The sequence below is a fragment of the Protopterus annectens genome, chromosome 13.part0 (genome assembly GCF_019279795.1).
Source record: "Protopterus annectens isolate FY-2018-M chromosome 13.part0, PAN1.0, whole genome shotgun sequence".
NCBI lineage: Eukaryota > Metazoa > Chordata > Ceratodontiformes > Protopteridae > Protopterus > Protopterus annectens.
In genome coordinates this window covers 244807693-244832149 of record NC_056747.1, presented here as the reverse complement: position 1 = coordinate 244832149, position 24457 = coordinate 244807693, and the positions used below count along the sequence as shown (strand labels likewise).

The following is a 24457-nucleotide window of genomic DNA, read 5'->3' as shown; positions in this document are numbered from 1 at the left end:
ATTTTACATGGCTTGCTGAAGGATAGGACTTCTAATTTCAAAACAATGTTTTTTTTTTAAGTTTTAGGGACCAACAGATGAAAAAAGATGCATGCATTTTCTTAATGTGCAGAGGGAAACATTTGGAAAAGGTGTATATATAATTTTTATGTTGTAGGGGGAAACGGTAAGTTTCTAAGGACAATGTGGCATGTTTCTGACTATACTCATGGCTGTTTGCATGGTTGTTGACAGGCAGGTAGTATATAAGCCAAGGAATCCAAATTGATTTTAATGGTGCAATATTATCTCTGAAAAATACCACAAAGTAACAATCTATTGGACATGAATGTGCAGGTGTTAGGGATAAGCATAATCATCCCTTGTGGCTGCCTGACAGACTGCATCCCTTGGCTAGCACTGCTCCAGTGACGGGCACCAAGTGGGCCAGTTGACCAAGAGAGAGTTTGATACCCAATAGGCAGTAAGGGCAAAAAATAAAAAATAAATACTTGGGGAGTTTCAGTTTGGTTGTAGTACATGTTGAGGGAACGTTCTGTGCTGATGGTGCTGTTGCTGGGCTGTTGACTGTTACAGGGAGCTATAATTTCCTACTGGATTGTTATTTAGACAATGTATATTAATTCATATTCTCTTATTACGTCAATGATTCAGGGTAATAGTAGAAATATTTTAAGTATTCCTTATTAATTCTGGATTTGTCAGTGATTCTTCTCAGATCTGTCAAGGCTCCATGGAAATGGTGCATTTTTGCACATTGCGAAAATAGGGTGTTCCACATTTTTATTGTTTGTCACACATTGCTAGGGTCTGTGTTCCACATTGGCCTCTTAAGACATTGAGACCTATGTAACCATCCAGTTACCCTACACTACACTTTTAACCACTCACTGACACCACCTCACAAACTCCATCCATTACACAGTCTCCCCCACTAACTCAAAAGTCAACTTCGACTTGCACTTACCAGACACACACACACACATATACATATATATATATATATATATATATATATATATATATATATATACATCTATTTCACAACAATGTGCATTCCACAAGTTGGACGCAAAGAAACTGTGGACAGTGGCAATAATAGTGACTTCTACGATGACATGCAGAAGACATGCATTTAACCTGCATGTCTTTCTCTCCCTATAAATGACACAAACCAAGCTTTCATCATGCTGTCTGTCAAAAAAAAATCATTCATCTTGTCTAGTTCTATTGCAAATACTTCCATCAGATCTAATCAACCTCTTACAGTACTGGACTTAATGTATCTAGAATAGCCACATGAATCATTTAAATAATTAAGTACAAAATTAAGTGTTCTAAAAACATTGAAATATAATTTACTACCACCGTCATCAAGATATGCTTTCAAGTTAGAATGAGAAATAGTAACTGATAAGTATATTGATACTGTTATTCATAGAATTTAAAAATTGACAAAACAGCCACCTACCTATATCATAAAGTGATCTTTGAACCTCATATAAAGGAATCAAGTGTAAATAAACACAGATTTGTGTAGCACTGGCATCTCCCATTTAGATGGGGCAATGCTTGTCAAGGGTGGAGGCCATGGTAACCCCCCCCCCTGCTGTACCTTTCATCTCCTGGAAGTAAAAGTAATCAAACATAAATATATCAGAGGATGAAATATTGCTCAGGAAGGTCCACAAAGTCTCAGTTTTTTCATTAACCAAAACAGATGAAGGCACAAGAACTGATAGACCATATCAATTCTTTCTTGTTACAGAATCACTGAAAAAGAAGCAATGCCTGGTGAAACTAAGAAAGAACTAAACAAAGCTAACATTACTGAACTTTTACAAATGTGTCACTTGACATAGGGGATGGCTGTTAACACGTCTGAATTTAACTTCCAGAAATAAGGCCTGTGCCATCTTTGAATAACTGGCCAAAATGATAGGGTTAAAACAGCAGAGAATGGCAGTCCCTGTGTGAGGATCTAAATAACACACCAGTTCATGGTGTGTGATTTCAAAGAGGCCTAAACATTATGGAATAATGGTTCTGTTGAGGTATAAATCCAAAAAAAGCTTTCAGTGCTGTTACATGCTGGATTAATATTTCTGCAGGAGGAGCACCTGTAACTGTTGCCTTCCAAAAGTAATTGTAACATTTTTGTTTATAAAATGCTATATCCATGGCAACAAAATGACCCAATTTATTCAGACTTATTGGATGTCTGGCAATAAATCATTGGGCTTCTTCTCCATGCTAGTGAGATTATTATAATGGGAAACACAGATAAATATTTTGATAGGCTAGCTGCCATTGCAGGCAATTTTAAGTCTGGGTTGGTGGTAGCTCAGGTGGATGTAAAAGATCCCACAGCACCTACTGAAAAAAGTAGTAGCTCCCAAATGCCCTGGCCAAATTTCCCTTAGTTGTACAAATCCCACCTCAGGTCTTCTCTGAAAAGAGGCTAGTAGCCTAGTGGAACTAACCCTGTCAACAACGCTTTAGTGAAATAAATAAAACATTTGAGTATGGACTCCTGAATCAAAATGTATTTCATGTTTGGTTTACATGTTGACAGGTTAAAAGTCTGTTGAGTGTATCAATAAGACTCATCCTTCTGGAAGGTACAAAAAGAGCTGGGCACCCTAGATGAAATATAAAACTCTAGTCTAGCTTCTGGCAGGCACTACAAATCACATTGCAACATTCCTGTGCTACAACTGCACAGGCTTCTGATGGTCTGCAGGGTGTTATACAATGCTTTAGCCCTATATGATTTTGTTCCCAACTACCTTAAAGAACTTTATCCATATCAACCAGCTCATTCATTAGCCCAGGGATACTAATGTTTCTTAGAATGTGATTAGGCTGCTGGGAAAATGTTCTTTCCTTATCAGGCTCCCATTCAGTGGGACTCAGATCCTCGCCAGCTTTTGAGTATGCCAAAAATATCCAGATCTCACGTGGATGATGGCTCATATCCACTCGACCTTCACTCCAGCTAGTAATATGTTATAGCCAGCCAGTAGGGGAATGAATTAGGCACTAGAGTGAAGAAGGAACTTAACCAGAAGGAGGGGAGAGATGGCAAATTTATTTACAAGGAAAAAAGCTTTGAAGTATAGCACTAGAAATAGCTTTTGGAACCTCCCAGATATCCATCTCTTTTGTACAGCTTACATATCAGATGATTTGTATTAGGTACAATTTGTCATATGTATACATAACATTTAGCACTAGTGATTACTAGTTTAATTTATTATATATAGTGCATTCACGCCTACATGGCCCTGAAATTTTGGATTGTTGAGTGTTTTTGTGAGTTCTTTTATCTTGAGAAACAAACTTAAGAAGCACTTAGATTTAAATGGACAAATCTGAGTGAATGGTTAAATGAACGTCTCAACAACAGGCAGAGTTGCCAGTGCTGATGGTGTAGAAGGGTAAAGTCCTGACTACGGCCAATATGACCCAAATTTGATTGGCAGGTAGGGAACATAGCAGTATTAGTAGGGGCAGATGTATGTGTCGATCCTGATAGGAAGGGCAGGGTGGGTCCAGCTGCATACTGCGTAGGTCCATTCAGAGGAGGGGATGTGATGCATATACATGACCTGGAGGGTGAGGGTTAAGATCACAAAGCCACTGATGGATGATAGCCTTAAAACTGGGTGTGCAAAATAATTCAGTCATATACACATGACACTGAAAGCCTCTCAGGTAATAGATCACCTGCCACCCCCCCAAACCTAGTGGTTGGGGCAGACCATAACATACACTCTCAAAACCGGGATTCTGATGAGGGTGCAAAATATTTTCGTGGACACCTGCAAGATGACCTCCTTCCCTGAACAGTTCATGCCCTGATAGTAAAATTTCAGAGTGAATTGAATGAATGAGCATGCCTGATTGGGGGGCAGGGGCTAAGACAGTCAGCAGGCACTGAGTTAAATAATACCAAAGGAAAAACAGCACAGGCAGGAAAGACTGTATAAAATATAGATAGAAAAAGTAGGGAATGATGTAGTGATTTAGGCTGTTTGTTGCCTGAAGAATATGCTGAGTGGCTGGCCAAGATTATACCTCTAAACTGTACAGATTTTTGCAGAATGTCCAGATTTTTGCTTCAAAATTCTGGTCCATTCCTCATAAAATTGTGTTTTTTTGGCAAATCGCTGGGATCATCTGAGGAATGAAATCACTAAATAATGGGATCCATCTGAGTTTCAGACTTCATATCCTTTAGAAAATGCATTTTAACACAAACCCTGTTATTCTAACTAGTTTCTAAGTTTATAAGAGCACTATTTAAAATCTATCCCTATTTTTGGGCCTTTGTCTCCCCATTATGTAAGGCTTTGTACAGATTTTTGGGGCTAACAGGTTGAGAGGTATGATCAAGAAATCCCTGCACGATACCATGATCCGTGTTTTACTTAAAATAAAGCACTTCCTGAAGCTAGTCAGTACTAAACTTTGCTAGCTATGCAAGGAAACATACACTGGGATATTAATATGAACTGCTAAACTGTACTGCACTGCACCATTTTACAGCTTCATAATGCTGCTTTACACGTTACAGATATCACAAGAAGTAATCAATAAATATGCTGTAACATTTGAAACACGGGTTACATTATAAGGAGAATGCTAAACATCGAACTACAGGAGGTATTTTTTTTTTGTATAAATGATTTCACTTAGAGCCGGAGTGAATACTAATTGATGAGGCACTGATGTCTGTATGTAAGGTCACTGTAATTGTACCACACTCTGACAGTCTTACACCAGTTATGAAAACAGGAAGGGCAGTAATGCTGAATCATATACAAGTTGAAGTTGCAACCACACACACTATACCTAAATTCTCAGAATCTTGTATACTAAAAAAAATGAACTGCTGCAGGGCAAGCCAAGAAGCCACAATAGTCGGTAAGAGTCAAAAAAAATTGTAAAGATATGTAAACTTAATCAATCTACATGACACTATGCAGCTACATCCCTCCAACTGACAGCTTGCAGCAATAGATGTACTTTTGAATGACTTCACAGATAAAAACATCTTGTCACTGTTCTGCTCATAGCCATCCAGGGTGCTGTGCTGCCCTGCCTGGACTGAAAATATAATGCAAAGTACAGTTTGTACATCAATGGTAGTCATTTTAGTAAGGTGTAATCTTTCAATAAGATAGAACTATACTTTTTGTTATTTTTGTTTGTCACTTACACTTTGTTAACCCTTATTATTTTTTGTACTATTACAGCTTATAGGAAAATATTGCTTCATATTTAGGACTAAAATTTTCCATTGCTTGCTAATGATCATAGTCACTAGAGGGTAACTGGAAAGATTTAACCCTCACATTCCTAAACTGGATGCTGTCCATAGCTAAAATTTGCCTTGACATCCTGTCTATGAAAATTTCTCTCCAGCAAGATACATGCTTGGCAGAGTCCTATGCTCACCTTAAATATACTCAACTTAATGCCGTGAATGTGCACACAGCTTTCACTCTTCACATACGGGGACTGTATGGAGAATGGCAACATCATTGGGACTCCTCACAGGTTCATAGTTAGCCACTAGGCTTGCAGACCAACAGACCATTAAGGAGCCTAGCCCAAATTTATAGTTGCCCCCAAGCTCTGTCTGGTTAATTGACTTGCTGAAGGTCACACAGTAGGCAAATGAGGGCTGAGCGGAATCAAACCTTGAACCACAGTAACTACTGCTCAAACATTAATCCTCTGTGCCAACTGACATACGCTCACAAGACATTCCCAGGTACACAGACATGTGCAATCTCAAAGTTCACAAAACACATGTAGACAAGATTGTCAGATAAGCATATATTCTCCAATACCTGTGAAAGGCAAGGATTGTTCTGCTGTCCTGTGGGTGGGACAAAATCCCCACTGCTCCTCCTGAACCAGAGGCATGACTATTAAATGCAGTCTGCTTTCCAGTAACATGGCATATGATTTCCCAAGTAAGCTATGGCATGTAATACCTCTAACTGAAATACAACCTCTGGGACCTTATTCTGAAAATATGATTACTACCTCAAGTTTCCCAATTGTGGCACTGTTCCAGGCTTCCAGAAAATCCTGAAAAGATATATTAATCATGACATGTTAACAATGTCTAGCTTCTTCCACCATTTCCGGTTGAATCACATGTACTCCTGTAGCCCTGTTATGACACAACTGTTTAATTAGAGCAGTAATCCTATCCTCCAACATGAATTCCATTTTACTATCTATTTCAGTTACTGATTCATCAAAGAAGGGCTTGTGCAGCAGTTTCAGGATCTCCTCAAAGTGTTCCTTCCACCTCCTGACAGAGCTTCCCATTAATGCCAATGACTGGGATGAAAATCAGTACATTAGACTCTGAGATTATGGTTCTCTTTCGCAAAAGATTGGATTGTTCTCTGCAGGTGAAGATTGAAGAAGAGGAGTATCAACTTCAGGTGGTGAAGTTGAAGTATCTTGGAGTCTTTACTTCATTGCACCCTTCTTCTGGTATCATACTGAAGGAAATATCTTTGTATGTAGAACTTTTTGTGACTTACCCAAGTTCAAGTTTAGGGTGGTTGCTATCTTCAGAATCATTAAATATTAGTCTCTTCTCATCATGATGGGGACTTCTTACACCCCAATTCTTAAGAAGAGCCTCTGGCTTTATCACTAGCTCTCTCATAAATAAAAGCAGCCTGTAATAAGGTAAAATAATTATCCTTGATGAGTGGAAACTTGCAAAAATTATCTTCTCTGCCAAAATCAGCAACAAAATGTCTCCATTACACTTTACACCAGCTGCCAACCTAGAATCCAAAAGTAAAATTATTGAGTCATATACTAGTTTCTCCTGCCAGCCTGGTCAACATGGGCATACTGAGACAGTGTAGTAACTGCCTCATGTTCATGGACAGTCCTCTTCTCCTAGCACATAATTCTTCTACTTGCGAGAAATGCATTTACATCAGTAACCTGGAATCCATGCTCTCTCACACCACAGTGAGTACTCCTGACAAAGAGGTGATTGCCAGCACAAACACCACACCCCTCACGTCACATAGCCAATCACAACACACATCCATCTGTGGAGGGGTCCTCAATAAAAGCTTACCTAAACAAATGGGTCCCCCAAAACACACAACACCAAATACACCCTGGACAGGGGTCCAGGGAAGTAAATACTGTGAGAAGAAATAGCCAGGGAATTGTTATGGCTAGGCTTGTATAGGCCCCAGGGCTGATAGCCTAGTACCAACCTATGAACACATCACACACAGTAGACAACACACCAGTGTGTCACAAACACAGCCCATTAGGCATAACAATAAACCAATGCAGCCCATAAGGCATAACAATAAACCAAACATACTAGTCATTGGCGACTCAATAGTGAGACACACTAATGTCCAACAAGGAGAAGGTCATGGTCAGTTGTCTGCCAGAATCCACCACATCATGCACACCCAAGTCTCTCCACAACAGGTACAAGTATGACTCTGTCATTGTCCATGTTGGTGTGAATGACTTGAGATGTACCTCCCTGGACTATATGAAGAAAGACATGTTTGAGCACTCACACTATGTGTCCCAGGCAGGTATGACCCTAGCCCTAAGCAGCATCATACCTTCACCAAGAATGATACTACAATGCCAACAAAAAATAGACTTCAACAATTGGCTTAGTTTCTGGTGTCTTTCCAAGGGGATCCAGTATCTGTCTACTTGGGATGACATGGTTGACAGGCCTCGATGCTTTGCCAGAGATGGCCTCTACCTCTCACCCCTGGGGTTTTGGATCCTGGCCAAGGCTCTTGCCTCCCCCATTGTGGCTTTTGTAGGCTATGTCCCAAAGACAAATCTTCCAACATAAAAGATCTGTCAAAAAGCAAATTGAAGATCATGCTGCTTAACACTAGGAGCCTTAACCTGAAAATGCACTCACTGGAGGCTCTCCTCACAATGGAAGATGCCAATGTCTGTGCGGTCACAGAAACTTTGTTCAGGGCTGCAGAGAGCACCCCTACCTTACTAGGCTATACCTCATTCCACACTTTCCGACCCCAAAACAAGGTCAGAAAGACTAAGGGTGGTGGTGTCTCTATCTTCATTAGGGACAGGCACACCTCCAGACTGGTTTGCCAGCATGATGCACTGGAATTACTCCAGCTGCAACTTAACATTGGCAAGACATCCATCCAAGTTATAGCTAGCTATAGACCCCCTCCTTCATGACTCAGGACATCCACTCTTCCTACCTGAATCTACTTGACTCCATCAAGGTACCCTGTAACACCCTGACTCTTGGTGATTTCAACTACCCCACCATAGACTGGTTGAACTATTCCTGCACTAATTCACTCACCCAAAGATTCCTTGATTTCATCAATTCTAACACTAGACCAGCTCATTTCATCCCCCACAAGGGGAGATAACATTCTGGACCTAGTTTTCAACAACATGGGTGACTGCGGCACCACTCCCTTAGTATGTTCTTCCCTGGTGAGATCATATCATTGGCCTATCTCATTCAAAGTATCTATCCCACCCAACTCCCACCCCACCCAGCCACAGCCAGGCTAAAGAACTTCTCAATAGCTGACTACAACCTCCTAAGGGAGGGTATCAGCAGCTTCACACCACCGCCCCCCTTAGAGGATGCAGACAATTATGCTGAGCAGTACGCCAGTGTAGTATACAAGCACCTGTACAACTGCATGGACTCAGCCATACCCAACAAAACTAAAACCTGCTCCTCAAGGAGACACAAACCTGTCTGGTGGGCATCCTCTATCAACAGGCTTTACAACAAAGGGAAGAAACTGTTGTCCAAGGGTGAAAAGGAACAAATTCCAAACTAGAACAACTTCCTCCTCAGCCTCAACAAGCAAATTAGATCACTAGTGAAAACCTTCAAAGCCAATTATGCATTGAAACTAGCCTCCAAAACAAAAGGAAGCCACAATGCCTTCTTCAGCTATGTCAGCAGTCTCCATGGCAAAGCCCAGATTTGTTCCAAATTAGTACTTAACGGTACCACTTACACTGATCCTGTTGACTTAGTCAACCTGCTAGCTAATAAGTTCAGCACAAACTTCACCTTTCTAACTCCCCGAAAGGCCCATTTGACATCCCCAATACTTGTCCCACACCTCACATCTTCATAGATCAAGTGTTAAAGGCCCTATCCAAGGCAAATAACACAGCTTCCATGGGACCTGATAGTATCCCAGGCTGTATTCTGCACCATCTCCAGCAAGAACTAGCTTTGCCATTGAGCACTTTATTCAACCACAACCTAATTATAGGCTTCATTCCAGCAGAGTGAAGAGCTGCCATTGTCATCCCCTTGCACAAAGGTGGTGCCACTACTGACCTGAGAAACTATTGTCCCATTAGCTTGACAAGTCTGATCTGTAAAGCCATGGAGTGTATTATTATGGATCTCATAAACAAGGACATAGGCAATCTCCAAGCACTTGATCCCACCAAATTCGGATTTGCCAGGGGCAGATCTTACCAGTTGAACCTGGCTGACTTCTTTGAGACTGTCACCAAGGCCCTGGATGAGGGAAAGTTAGTACATACAGCTTACCTTGACTTGGCCAAGGCCTTTGACAAATTCCCCCACTCAGGCATCATCAAAAAGCTAACTCAATGTGGCATAAATCCCTATCTCATCAAGTGGGTGGCCAACTGCTCACCAATAGGACCCATAAGGTCAAGCTAGGTGCCACCACCTCCGACAGCAGACCTGTCACTAGTGGTGTCACACAGGGATCTGTCCTGGGACCCCTATTGTTTGGCATCTACTTCTCAGAAGTCCAGGCAAAGACAAAGGACCTGTGGCTGACCAAGTTTGCAGATGACTGTAAGTTAGGTGCTGTCACTGAATCCCCAAATGATGTTAACATACTGCAAGAGGGTCTCACAGCAACAAATGACTGGTACCAAAGTTATGGTCTTAAGTTAAATGCAAAAAAATATATTATCATACCATTCTGCAAAAACACAGCTCCTACTGATTACCACATCAACGGCAAGCCCCTAAGCACACAACCTGTGGTAGGAAACCTGGGTACTCGGGTTGACAACAATCACACATTCAACCATCATGTAGTGGCAGTGGTCAGAAAAGCCTTTTACTTGGTTCATCTCATAAGTAAAGGGATTACATCCAGAAAAAAAGAGGGTTATTACCTCTCTGTACTTCTCCCTCATAGGCCTATAATTGAATATAACGTCCCATTTGGTATGTACCTCCCCAAATACCTGTACCAACTGGAAATGCCACAAAAATACCTCACAAAGAGAATCCATGGCCTCCAACACCTGTCCTATCCAGACAGGCTCAAATCACTATAACTCTACTCGGTATCGTAGATTGCTCAGAGGTAATCTGTGTCTTGCCTACAAGGCAATATCAGACCCTGCCTTACTAGAGATGCTCCATATCCATAAGTCTAACTCCTCGCACATTACCCACTCAAAAGGCCTAAATCTAATATGCAACATCAACAAAATCTGTTGGCGAGACAGGTTTGTCTCTCAAAGACTCTGGAATAGATTTCCCATACATGTCAAACAGAGTACCTCACTGACCCTCTTCAAGGGCAACCTTGATGAGTGGATGGGAAATCACAAATTTGACCCAGGGGTTCCACCTTTGTCCTCATTGACAGGGGTGACAGGTGCTGACTGAGGTTTCTTTTTGGGGGATAAAATCTTGACTAGGCTTGTAAGAGCCCCAGGGGCATTAGCCTAGCCTAGTAACCTCCTATGATCCTATGTGGCAGATCCTCCCTTATGTATACAAGATAGGTATATTCTCTGCAACTCATAGCATGGCTTTAGACCAGGCTATGATACATCTACTGCCCTGTTCTGAGTTACCAGATAAAAATGTATATAAATATAGACAATGGTTTCTTCATCAACACTATCAACACTACCAAAAATCAGGCATATTGCTCACACATACTTTCTTACTTGCTTCTCTCATCAAGACTTTTTCGGAAGATGAAACCCAATGACTACTGATTTATGTTTCTAACAGGCAGATTCAAGTCTAATTTTGCCCCTCCTTCTCTCCTACAGATGTCCTATGCTCTGGTGCTCCTCAGTGGTCAATCTTTAGCACATTTTTGTTCTCTTTCATAGTTCTTATCTAAGTATTGCCTTATGCCATTCTGGGCAATCCCAAACTAGAAGAACCTTCAGGTAACAATTCATAAAATTGGTCACTTTATTTTGTTAAAAAACAGCAGCCACCTATCAGTTACTAAGTGGTCCATGTTGCTGTTTGCCACTTTGCTCTAAAAGTTGCTTAACCAGAACATCTGCCCTCCAGTAGCCCTCAGACTGTCCCTATAGACTTCATCCTATCTCCTCAGTTTGCAACACCTTCAGTGTTTACCTTGTTCTGCTATGAAAGGGCTTCCTTTCAACTAACCCTAGCTGGCTGGCACTTCAGTCATCATCATCACTGCTAAAATAAGGTGTCTCCCAATTCTTTCTATCTTCAGAAAAATGTTCCAGGCCCAACTCATTCAATGCATCATTAACAAATACTTCCCAGTCACTCCCTTAACAACTCAATCACTGACCCTGTCCTTCATTTGTTTCTGTTGTAACTCCTCCATAAATGCATTTCCATCTCTTTTAATCTTACAAGTTCATCCTTTATTTTCCTTTATCTCCCAAAGTCCAATTGCTTTGGCATATCATAGATAAGTTTAGTGCATGAGTCGTTATTTTTTGTTATTATTTGCATGCATTTGACTTTGCTCACAGGTTTTGTTTCCTATTCATGCATTTTTGCATACACTTTTATAAACTTTCAATTATTTGGTAGGTTTTCACCTATTATATGCCTTTGTCTGTTTTATTGGATTACATGTTATCATTTTTATAAGTTGACATGGATCACTTGTACATTGTCAATCTTTCTGAATACATTTTGTTCAAAGTAAACTTATCTAATGAAATGCAGTTTGAAAAGGGGAACTGAATGTCAGTATCTCAGTGATACTGATGACTTTTTATACTTAGATATATTTTATATGGGAGAACAGAATTCAAAGTGCACATTAATAATTTACCATAAATCCACTAATACTTACTAAATATTTTTAACTATTGGATACCTTAATTTGCTTTACATTTTTTTACTAGCTGTCATTATACTCGCTCTGGCCTGAGTCATGAGTGAAAAGTTTTCTTGGTTAATAAATAAATAAAAACGGTGTCCTGTCATATATTCACTTGTTAGTGATAGGAAATATAGTGATTCCAATAACTCCAGAGGTTTGTTTTTCACCATACTAAAGTTTTTGCACCGTTTGGCCTCCAAATCCCATTCAGGTATGAGCTTTACCAGCTCTGCAACCACTCATCAACATCATCATCATCAACATCATCATCATCAACATCATCATCATCATCATCAACATCATCAGCATCATCATCATCATCATCATCATCATCATCATCATCATCACCAACTCCTTTTTTTCCATTTTCTACATGGGGTTGGGGTGTCGTGTCAACTTTCACCAACTTGCCAACTCTCTCTATTCAAAACTACTCTCCTGCCTTCTTCATCCCTCATATCTGACTGTCGCAGGACTTCTCTCACACAATCCATCCAACTCCTTGCTGGATGCCCTTGTTTCCTCTTGTCTTCTTCCTGTCTGTCCATATCTTCTTCACCAGATTTGCTTCTGCTTTTCTGCACATGTGCCTGTTCTCTTTGATCTTTTCTGCAAATGGAGCTACTTAGGCTTCTGCTCTTATGTCCTTATTTCTTCATCCATCCCACAGTGTGCATCCTACCACCCTTCTCAGGCATTTCATCTTCACCTCTAGCTTTCTCATCTGCTCTGCCTTTATTGTCCATGTTTCTGTACCATACAATATTACTGGTTGCACCACTGTTCTTTGGCATTCTTCTGTTATACACTAACTTTGACACACTGTGCCAGTTGGCTGCTGCCCCTCTAATTCTAGCTTTGACCTCCTCATTCATACTTCCCTTCTCCTCAACCCCCCTCCCCCCCAGATACTGGAAACTGTGAACTTGTTCCACTATTTTCTCTTCTATCTCAATTCTCATCTTCTTCTGAACTCCACTATTTGCTGCCATTACAACTGTTTTATCAGTACTCAATTTCATCCTATGTGCCTTCAGTTTTGCATTCCATTCCCCTATCCTTTGCTGAAATTCAAGCTCAGAGGCTGCCTGTAATGCCACATCATCTGGATACAGCAACTTTGTTGATCTGTCTCCTCCAACCTGTTTGCTAATGTAGTCCATCACCAGTATGAACAGAAGTCCACTCAGAGTTGACCTCTGATGCACAACCACTCCCACTTGAAACCCTCTGTGAGACTGAACAGTGTTCTTACACAAGTCATTGAGTCCTTGTACATAGCTTGCTCTAATTCTATCAATGTTTCTGGGACTTTGAACCACAACAGGGCTGGCCAAATCAGCTTTCTTGGAACCTTGTCACATGCTTTCTCCAAGTCTAGAAATACCCAGTTGGACTCTTTTCCCATCTCTAGCATCTTCTCAAGCACCTGTCTCACTGCAAACATCGGGACAGTTGTGCTGCATCCTATTCTAAATCTGAACTGTTCATTTCCCATCTTATTTTCTACTACTCTGCATATTCTTTTATCATTTGCCCTCTCCAGAACTTTCATGCAATTTGACAGGAGTCTAATACCTATGCTCACAGTTGTGAATCTCCCCTTTGTTCTTGAATATTGGCACTAGTATGCTTATTCTTCAGTCATCTTGGATACAACTATCTCTCCATACTGCTCGGAGTACCCTCAGGAGCCATTTCTCGCCTATCTCACCCAGCATTTTTATCATATCTGCTGTGACCTCATCTGAGCCTGCTGCTTTCTCTGACTTCATTTTCCTTAGTGCTGTTCTTACTTTTTCTATGTTGGGCTCCTCCTCTTCTCCCACTGTAGGCTGTGTCTGGGGCAATACAGCTTCTGTGGGGTTTTCTTCATCCAGAAGCTTCTGGAAGTACTCCTTCCATCTGCATTTGATGTCCTGTGGACTGGTGAACAGGTTGTTGCTGAGATCTCTTCATTATGAAGGGTGTCTGACTACCTTCTTTACCTTTCTGTCTTTGCCTTCCAACCTGATATAGTTTCTTTGTGCCATATACTGACTTACTTTCTAGAAGCTGGTAGAGTGCCTCTGATACCTTGTTCTTTGCTATTGCAACTGCTGTCTTAGCCTCTTTGTTAGCCAACCAGTATTCCTTATAGCCCTGTCCATCTTTTCTATCTCTGTACTCCTTCGCTCCTTTGATGACTTCCTCGACTTCTGCATTCCATCACCAGCTTTCCTTATGTACCTTATTTCCATACCTGGCTCAGCAACATATCAGTTCTGTAATCCTCACACATGCTGTTTTGAGACCATTCTTTTTCAGGTTCAACTATTTCCTCCTCTTCTTGAGGTGCTACATCCCTGAGTAATTCTTTGAACTGTTATGCTTTCTCTCCAGTCAACTTCCAGGTCTTCAGCCTGGTCTCTATTGACCTTAGAGCCTTCTCTGACTACTGCTTGCTGCTGATTGGGCAACCAGTGGTTTATGCTGTGAGCCAACTGTTTACCTGGGGATGACTTTGCAATCACTGATTCCACCCAGTGCCCTTTCCTTACTAGGAGGATATCTACATGAGTTGAATATTGGCCACTCTTGTATGTGATCTTGTGACTGTCTGTCTTTCTGAACCATGTGTTGGCTATTATCAAGCCATTTGCCAGACATAGATCTAGAATGGCCTCTCCTTTATTCCTGTTTCCCTACCCATGTGGACCCGAGCAGTCCTCATATCCTGTTCTGTCTGTCCCGTTATGTGCATTCAAGTCATCCATTAACAACAATTCATGTTGTCCTGCTTTATCAAGTAGGTCTTGCAACTGTTGTCTGAATGCACTTGTTTCCTCGCTATCATAACCCTGTTGTGGGTCACAGGCTAAGATTATGAATACTACCCTATCATTACACTGGAGTCTGATTGCCATGAATCTGTCATGAATTCTGATGACATCCCTCACTGTCCTCGGACGCCTCTCCCTCACCACAATTCTCATACTATTTCTAGCCTGTCCTCCTCCTGAGTAATATACTCTGGATCTCAAGCCAAGTGGCTTTGCTGCACTGCCCTTCCATCTTGTCTCCTACTTACCATCATGTCATCCACTTCCATAGGATGTCCAGCCTCCTACTTACCATCATTAAATCCACTTCCAAGCCTCATCCTGTCAGTGAACCAACATTGAGTGTGACAATTCTTAGTTCATGTTTAGCAGGTTGGTTGGTTTTATGTCCAGCTTTTGCTCAGCAAGCTAGTCCAGTAACCCAAGCTGGGCAACAGTAGCTTATTACCCCAGGGCTGCTGGGCTTTATGTCAGTTGCACACTGGCCAACAGGGACACATACACCCTTCCCAGCATTAGCATGGGTCCCTAGTGTAGGTCAGAGTAGTCCGAGTCACCAGCAAATACCCATGAACATTTGGTGACATTAGTCAACAAGACTGGCACACAATTGAGTGGCTAGCCCTGCCACTGCACACAGTATGTGATCCATGTTCTCCTATCATGAGGATAGTGCACACCACAGTAAATGGCCAAAGTGGATGGTTTACACAACTCTTCCCCCTATAGAGCAGCATGTAGAGTCTATGCTGCTGCCCACAGCTCTGTTCTTTGGTGTACATGTGCAATGTGCATGTTACACTCAGCATGTTTTTTAAGAGGTGGGAGGAACCCCCCCCCCCCAGAGACAAAATGAGAACAAGCAAAATCCGAAGATCCATTGAACAGAAGTCAGAATTGAACCTTGTACCTTGTACATGAAAGGCAAAGACCTTAACCATTATGCCAACTGGTCTCTGCTCTTTCAATCACTGCTTGTATCAAAACATGCTGATGCTCTAAGTCACACCTTCCTCAGTTTTCTTATGGTCAAAGCTTATGTCCAACAGCAGGTCACCAACTCCTTAAAAGAAAATCCAACTATTGGTCCACAAAGCAAGCTCCATCGAGGTGGTCTTCAACAGCATGGTGTCCCAGAAGTTCTGACAGTAACTAGATGATGGAGGGCCACAGACGTCCCACATGATAGCCACTAGTAATCTCCATCCTCATGCTTTCACTATCACTTTCTCTTTATACACCACCAAGCTAATAGACACCCCTATTCCAAAGTAGTAGGTCCACTTCTCATGAAACATTATTAACAGACCAGATATGGGGTCGCTACCCCCTTCCCAGAGTAGCCACTAAACCTGCATAAGAATTTGCTGCAATTTTTGTCACCACCTCATGACTACTAGTGGCTTCACTCGAGTGCCACTAGTAACCACCACCTGTAATTGTCCACCATTTGCTGCTGTAAATTAATATCAAGATATGCCTCATATAATGTACCTCTGTCACCAGCATGGACTATCTTACTAGCTTGTCATCATCATCCATAGCACATATGTTGTACCACTAGGACCCATGCAGCATCCTGCTTCACTGACTGCTACAGGAAGAATAATGATTCCACACTTCCTAGCATAAGCAGACCTTCCATTAGCTATACCACATAGGGCAAGTCCCTGTGAACCACATGACAGACCCTCTTTTACCATCAGCAAACCCATAACACATTTACAACAAGTACAATGCACACGTTCCACAGGTACCTACCAGTACATGTACAATGCACATGTTCCACAAGCATCTACCAGTACAACATGTACAATGCACATGCTCCACAAGCATCTACCAGTACAACATATACAATGCACATGCTCCACAAGCATTTACCAGTGCAACATGTACAATACACATGTTCCTCAGAGATCTACCAGTACAACATGTACAATGCACACATTCTACAAGCATCTACCAGTACATGTACAATGCAGACGTTCCACAGGCATCTACCAGCACAACATGTACAATGCACAGGTTCCACAGTCATCTACCAGTACAACATGTACAATGCACATGTTCCACAGGCATCTACCAGTACAACACGTGCAATGCACACATTCCACAGGCATCTACCAGTATAACACGTGCAATGCACACGTTCCACAGGCATCTACCAGATCCAAACAATCACTGGCACTACCATCTGCATACACGCAAACGCACACACATGCAAATACACACACATATACACTCTCTGTGTCTCAGTGTTTTACCTCCAGTGTCAGGAAAAAATCCAGAAATAATTAGGACAATCAGGGAAACTTTTTAAAATATTATTACTATCAACTTGAGAAGAAGACACAATAAAGAATGTGAATTAATATGTATTTTCTGAAGTAAACCAAATCTATAACTCTAATTATTGCCATTGTATATTAAATGTAATCTATTACTTTTTCTCACAAAATCACACAGCAAAATTTTGAGCCAAAATCAGGGACATCCTTGAAAATTAGGGTAGTTAAGAAGGGTGCTGCTAGTGTTCAGATAAAATGAGTACAATGCCTGCAATTTAGTGCTAGAACTGGAAGGCTGTAGTTCACCACAGAAATTAATACATTCACCACTAGTGCCTCAATAGATTCTGAGTTAAGGTGACTGAAAAGCTTGTTCTTCAGATGTTTTTTACAGTGATGGGTACACACATAAACAGCAACCTGGCCTTTGACCATCATGTGTCTACAGTGGTGAGAAAATCATTCTATGTTGCACAACTTACAAGCAAGGGTATGGCATCTAGGTCCAAGGATGTCATTGTTCTGTTGTACTTGGCCCTCATCAGGCCAATCATTGAGTAAAATGCAACCTTTGGTATATATCTGACCAGGCTTTTCCACAACTGGAGCATCCATAGAGGTTCCTCACAAAAATAATACAGAGTGTAAACATGTAAACATGTCCTAAGCAGACTGCCTCAAAGCCCTATCCTCTGAACTACTCTTCTGCAGCTTGCTGAGAGGTGATCTATGCCAAGCCTACTAAACACCATCTGATCCCACTCTGATGGACCTGCTGCACATCTGCAAAATTAATAGCATCAGAAATACCCAATGTAGGGACTTAAACCTCATCTGCAACACAAATAGAACATGTTGCAGGGACAGGTATGTGTCTCAGAGAATACCTCTCTTCTGGAGCAGGCTTCCCATCCATGTGAAGAAGTGTTCTTCCCTAGCCAAATTCAAGCATATCTTGGACCAGTGAATGGAGAATCAGAAATTAACCCCATGGTTTGGCACCTATGCCTCTGATTGACAGAAGCAACTTATAAATACTTGACCACCCATTGTTCAGGTCTGTACACAACCCATACCCTTACCCTAGAATATGAAATTGTCAAATACATTTGGGAAAGCATGGCTAGGTTTAAAACAGCCCCTAGTGCCATTAGCCTAGTAACTAATAATGAACCTATGACCCTATAAGATTGTATAAATAGAAGTTATGTTCTTACCATAACGTTCCATCCTTCTTCTCTTCTTCGCTGCTTGAGCTTGCGCTGATGCCCTGCTCTTGACTATCGCCTCTAAAAACACGAGTCCGTTTGCTGGGCTCCCCTTATATTAATATACACAATGCTGGTAGAGTTACCTCAGATCGTTTGTAAGCTAGGCCCCCAGCTCCATAAGTAACAGAATAACTTATAAACAAAATCCACCTCTATAACCCAGGAGAGAGAAGGGTGACCTACATCCTGAACACCAGGAAAACAAGGCTTCAACTCTGTGAAGGCTCTGACTACCATCAGCTCTGTGTGTTCTTTAAATGAGTGGATGAGTCAGTGTAGAGACCCAGATATTTAGTGTTATGACATTTCTGTAAATTGTTCTTTAGGTGTCACAGATGATGAAGGAAACTGTTTCTTGAAATTTTTGTTAGTCCTGAACAGCAACATACACTGTTTTGGAGGAGATAACAGCAAGCTTTCTGGATTTCACACACTTCCACAATGGGCGCCAGATTTAAGCAACAAACTTGGCAATAATTGGACAACCATACAAAAGAAAGTGAGATGGATTGTATAAGTGTTTGGGTTTGATTTTTTGGTAGCATCTCTAAATATTTTATGATTGTTTGGGCACAGATATATATTGGGAATGAGATGGAGGAGACTGAGAGGTCACGTTGGGATAATGTTTCAGTGGGGTAAGAGAGGTGAGTTGGGCTGATGTGGGTAAATTGGCTTACTAAGTTGGGTTTAGTAATAAAGTCTTTGCCATTCATTTACTTCAGAATGAACCGAGACTCACATTCTTTGTACAGCTTTGGTCATACCAGGACCTGAACCTCTACCATCTACACTATCCATTGCAAGGCATGATACTAGAAACTGTACAGAGAAAAACAATAATGTGATCTACACATATGTGAACTCAAGTTGTATGCCTTAAATATTAAAGCAAATAAGAGTAGTTGCTCTTTCTCACCAATCCAGATGCCAAGGCTTACAGCTGCAGCAACACGTGGAGTGCGTTGTCGAAGGGACCGCAGTGGATACACTGTCACATACCACCGATCTACACTCATTGCTGTTAGGGTGATACATGTTGCTTGTACTGATACCTGAAATTGTATAAACAAAGTAAACGCTCAGATGATCTAGAAAACATTGATAATAAAATGAAAACAAACTTTCTAGAATGGAATTGTTTTTGAAATCACCAAATTATCAATGACTGTTTTATAAATATATACAGAAAATATACAAACTCTAGTCTAGCAATATTTCTTATTAATATTTTTAGTATTTATAAGGCAGGTATGAGATCTTCAGACCATTCTGTATGATGATATTTAATACTCACTTGGCACTTTGGGTATTTAAAATGACACTGTAGTGTTAGGGAGGTTTAAAGCTAAATCAGGATGTTTAGAACGATGTTATAGTGTGAGGGAGAAATGACATCACTGAAAAGAAAGACTTTAATGTTGCTAGAAGGCAGATGAAAAAACAGTCTTTTCCCAAAAAGTAGAATATTGTAGGGGTCTCTCACCAGAGGTGGTTGGTTAAGAGTTGTTCCATATTTTCTAAAACAACTGGGGAAGCCAACAACAAAAAAATCTTATCAAAAAGGGAATGGACGATGTGTTACAGCTGAAATACAGGGTTAGCAAAAGGAATCAGACTGCTTTTATCTTCACCCATATGTTGTGCTTCTGCTTGTCATTTGTGTTTCTTATTCATTTTGATTTAACTAGCTGCGGTGGTGGTGCTGCGGTAGCGTTGTCACCTCACAGTAAGATGTTGTCCTGTTCGATTCTCAGCTAGAGCATCTTCTGTGTGGAGACATGCGTGAATGGGCGTGCCTTCGTTGAAGGTTGTGCATCAGGGCTGGCAACTCGGCACATAAAAATCTACTGCCAATCGTTAGCGGACCGGAGTTCCTCTGTGGTGACCCCTAACAGGGAAAAGCCAAAAGACTCAGTCATTCATTTTGATTTAACTCTCCCCAAACACTCGGCTTTTCTCCTGACCTACGGGTAACTCTATAATGTCCCAAAGATTCCTGATAACCTGTTACATGGATACCCTAGAGGGTTTAGTAAAATATCACTACAATAGTAGCCAATTGGTCTGATGCCAGTATGCCTCTCTGAAAATGGAAAGGTAGTGGACCAGAGCAAAAAGTGATAGCCTTATTGTTCCAAGCAGAGATTAACTCAGACAATCTGGGCTTGAGTCACATGGCTAGTGCCAGCCTGCCAGAACATACACCACAGGGCTACTTTTATCCTCAATGCAATGACCCTGTGATCTCTGCTATCACTAGATGGAATGAAGGTGACAGAAATCAGACAGCAACCCATCCAAAAAGTAGGTATCTTTGTGAACGCAAAATATTACTTGTCAGCAGCAGTTCACTTAGATTCAGACCCATTGGTGATGGATAGCTGGGTTTTCCAGGATTGTGAGCAATAATATTTTATTCTGCCAGTGATTTAGTTTAAGCATCCAAAGACATGATTATACAATATTATTTTCAGTATCAAAAAACTATTTATTTATTTTTACATTTGTTTACTGGGAGAGTCCAACTGGGCATAAATCCCATTTTCAGTGGAAGCCCGGGGAGAAAAGCTCCACAATGTTAGTACAGTAAATGCAATAAGCACAAGTTATTAGAGTACAGAACAAAAACATATGATAATACAGTAAAGTAATACAGTAAGAAATCATAGGATAAACATACAATACAGTACAACAGTATATGAGAAAATATACAAGGGAGTTGTTGGGTGTTCCATTCAGTTATTTGTTACATTCATACAATGGTTAGTACAAAAAATACAGTAACTGCAATTTGTTTAACTATGTAATGGAGAAAGGAGCTGTTGTATGCTTGCACAGTAAGGTCAATATAGGGTAAACATTAATACATAGAGCAACATAGGAAATAACTTACAGTACCATTTCTGCTAAGGTGAAGCATTCATATGCATCAAGATCAGCCTAGCGTAAACATCAGTAATACAACAGCATAGGAATAATTACTATACAATTGTTGGCTATGTGTGGTATTCAGGTGTATAATGAGAGTACTTTTTACACTACTTCAAGTCTGCCTATGGGTGGTTTGAGTTTGTCTGTTTGTAATTACCTTTTAGAAGAATGATATAATGCTAACAGTCTATGCTAAAGTACAATGGAATAAGAATGCATTATCTTGGTGGGATTATATGGTATTATATAGTTCTACAGTTGCAGTGGGAGAGCTAGTATTGTGTTAATGGTGGGTAATAGTGAAGGGTTGATATTAAACGAGTATAGTCGACAACCATTATGTAGAGGGAGATGTAGAGTTCCATTATGGGGGTGGCTACCCAGGGTCTGAACAGTTGCATATCCAAGACCTGTTTAAATGTGACCAGAGGAGGCTTTTGAAGTTATTTTTGTTTTTAGTGGCCCGGATATCTAGGGGATGGTATTCCATGTTTTTGCAATAGAAGAAGAGTAGAAGAAGTCTCCAGAACAATTATTGCTTTTGGTTATGTTAACTAATGCTTTGTTAGTGGATCTTAGTTGACAGTTGTTAGCATAGATATTCAGTAGGCCATTTAGTGCAGGAGTTTATCAAGATTATACAGGATTTGGTGGGCTATTGTAAGTTGGTTATATCTGAGCAGGTCTGGTAATTATAGCCAGGATAGTTGCTTGAAAGCTAGGCAGTGATGTGTTCTGTAGGGTGAGTCAGGTGCGAACATTGTTATTTTGTTGTAGCAAGTGTTTAGCTTTGTTAAATCATGAAACTGCAGTCTCTAGAACATGAGTATTTGAAAGCCTGCAAACCTTTTTTTTTAATGGAAAAAGGAATAATTATCAAGTTCAAAGGAATGATCAGTGTTACCCCCTTGAGTTTCATGAAGGTAGCATAGAACAAATACATAAATAATTTTAAACACAAAACATTCCAAGCTTTGGTGAAACATTCACTAAATATAGAACACCTGAAAGTAAGTAAAATGGGCCTACAGACATTTCATGAACAGTGTCCATCCATCCATCCATCTATCCAGCCATAATCCCTTTCCCAGTTTTGCACATAAGGTATCGGTGTCTTTTCAACAGTGGCAAACATCTATAGCCAAGGTTTACACCATCAGGTGGGTAGCCCTGCTGCCGTAGTTCTTCCATACCACACACATGCAAGTACACTCACACTTATGGCCAATTTAAAGCGTCCAGTACACCTACTGCATGTCTTTAGGATGTGGGAGGAAACCTATAGCACCCAGAGGAAACCCAAACAAACACAGGGAGGACATGCAGACGTCGCACAGAAGGCACCCCAGGCGAGAATCAAACCGGGAAACCTTTTGCTGTGAGGTGACAATGTTATCCACTGTACCACAGTGATTCATGTGCATGTGTTCATGACCATTATACAAACAAAAATGCTGGACCCCTATTACAAGAAATACAGATTATGTGTAAATAGGTATAAACATAGATGCTTTGAATTCAACTACTGTAAACCAACCATTTTGATGGCTAGTTACTTAGTCACATCACCACAGTTTAATTAATGTGGTGACAATAGTTTACATTCCAGCTACTATCAGCCAAAGGAACTGACAAGTGGATGCTGTATCATTATCTGCTGACTCAACTTGGTAAAAAATGAGACTGTATTAGCTAACCTTTTCAGTCAATAAATAATTATGCAAAAACACTAAAAAGGTTTTAAAGACCAGTGATAATGTATTTTCACTTCAATGGCTCATGGAAAATGACCAATGAGTTGAACACTTTTGGTATACAAAAGCTGCTTTCTGTATTCTCACGATTGTTTATTGCAGCCAAAGGAACTGAAAGCCATTATCAAACATAGAGTTAGCGTAAGCTTCAAATAAACAGTAAGAATGCCGTTCTCTACCCTTAGCACAGATGTAGCAATGCTCTACCACTATTTGTAGTATAGCAAGATGCTTTCCTTGCAACACCCAGTTTGACAGACAGATATTTTGTCAAGTGTCTGTACTGGCATTGGAAAAGTCCAGCTAAATAATCTGTACAGATTGTAGATTGTCACATATCTTTAGTTTACCTGCTGCAGGTTTTATAAGGTAAATATGTACAAACTCACTGAGAAAACTATGACAGAATTGTTCTCAAACATCATATATATATATATATATATATATATATATATATATATATATATATATATATATATATATATATAAAATATTTCTTGAAAAAGTTTACTTTTCTAGAGACCCAAGAAATTTAATTCAGAACTGAGATAAGAAAAAATGTGAACTGTATAAAGAAAGGGGGCGTATGAATTAGAACTGTAAATATATATGCACAGAATATGTAAGTACAAATAATTTATTGTTCCATTATCAGTTAGAAGAAGGGTCTTCTGGGCAAGAAGATGAACAGATTGGTAATACAGAAGAGGCTGAATATAATCAAGAATGAATTACCTAACAAACTGTAAGTGATATCACAGTGTTTCTGTCAAACACACGAGAAAAATGAAAATATTGTAGAGATATGAGCGGATACCAGCTGTTGTTGTTATCAAACAGATACATGCTGCATCGAGTGTTGGACAAGAACAAATGGTTAACACTGCAAAAGGGCGTGGTAATTAAGAAAAATGTATATCAGTATCAAAATGGGTAAGCATTTATAAGAGAAAGGAAAGACTGAAAGATACAAAGAAAATGAAAAAAAAAAATGAAAATTATACCCCTTGAATGTTAGTAGTAGAAGATCTAAGTTAAGAAGGCTGCTTATAATAAAATGGCTTTTTTGCTGCAGTATAAATATAGGATTAGAGATTGTGTAATTAGGCACAACTTGAAGTTACAGAAGAAATCTGATAAGGACAAAAGATAAGGATAAATGTTCAGAAATGTTAAGGAAAGTAGAGAAGAATAAATGCATAATAATAGTTATACCATGAA

At 40.3% G+C, this 24457-nt stretch overlaps 1 protein-coding gene across 1 annotated transcript in view; it reads right to left on the bottom strand.

The window, feature by feature from the left end:
* Window positions 1–24457, bottom strand: part of KISS1R (KISS1 receptor) — a 287148-nt gene that overhangs the window by 137536 nt on the left and 125155 nt on the right. Inside the window, exon 3 of the mRNA XM_044053800.1 lies at window positions 19468–19603. Coding sequence (XP_043909735.1) covers window positions 19468–19603 — 136 coding nt within the window. The remainder of the gene's footprint in view (window positions 1–19467; window positions 19604–24457) is intronic.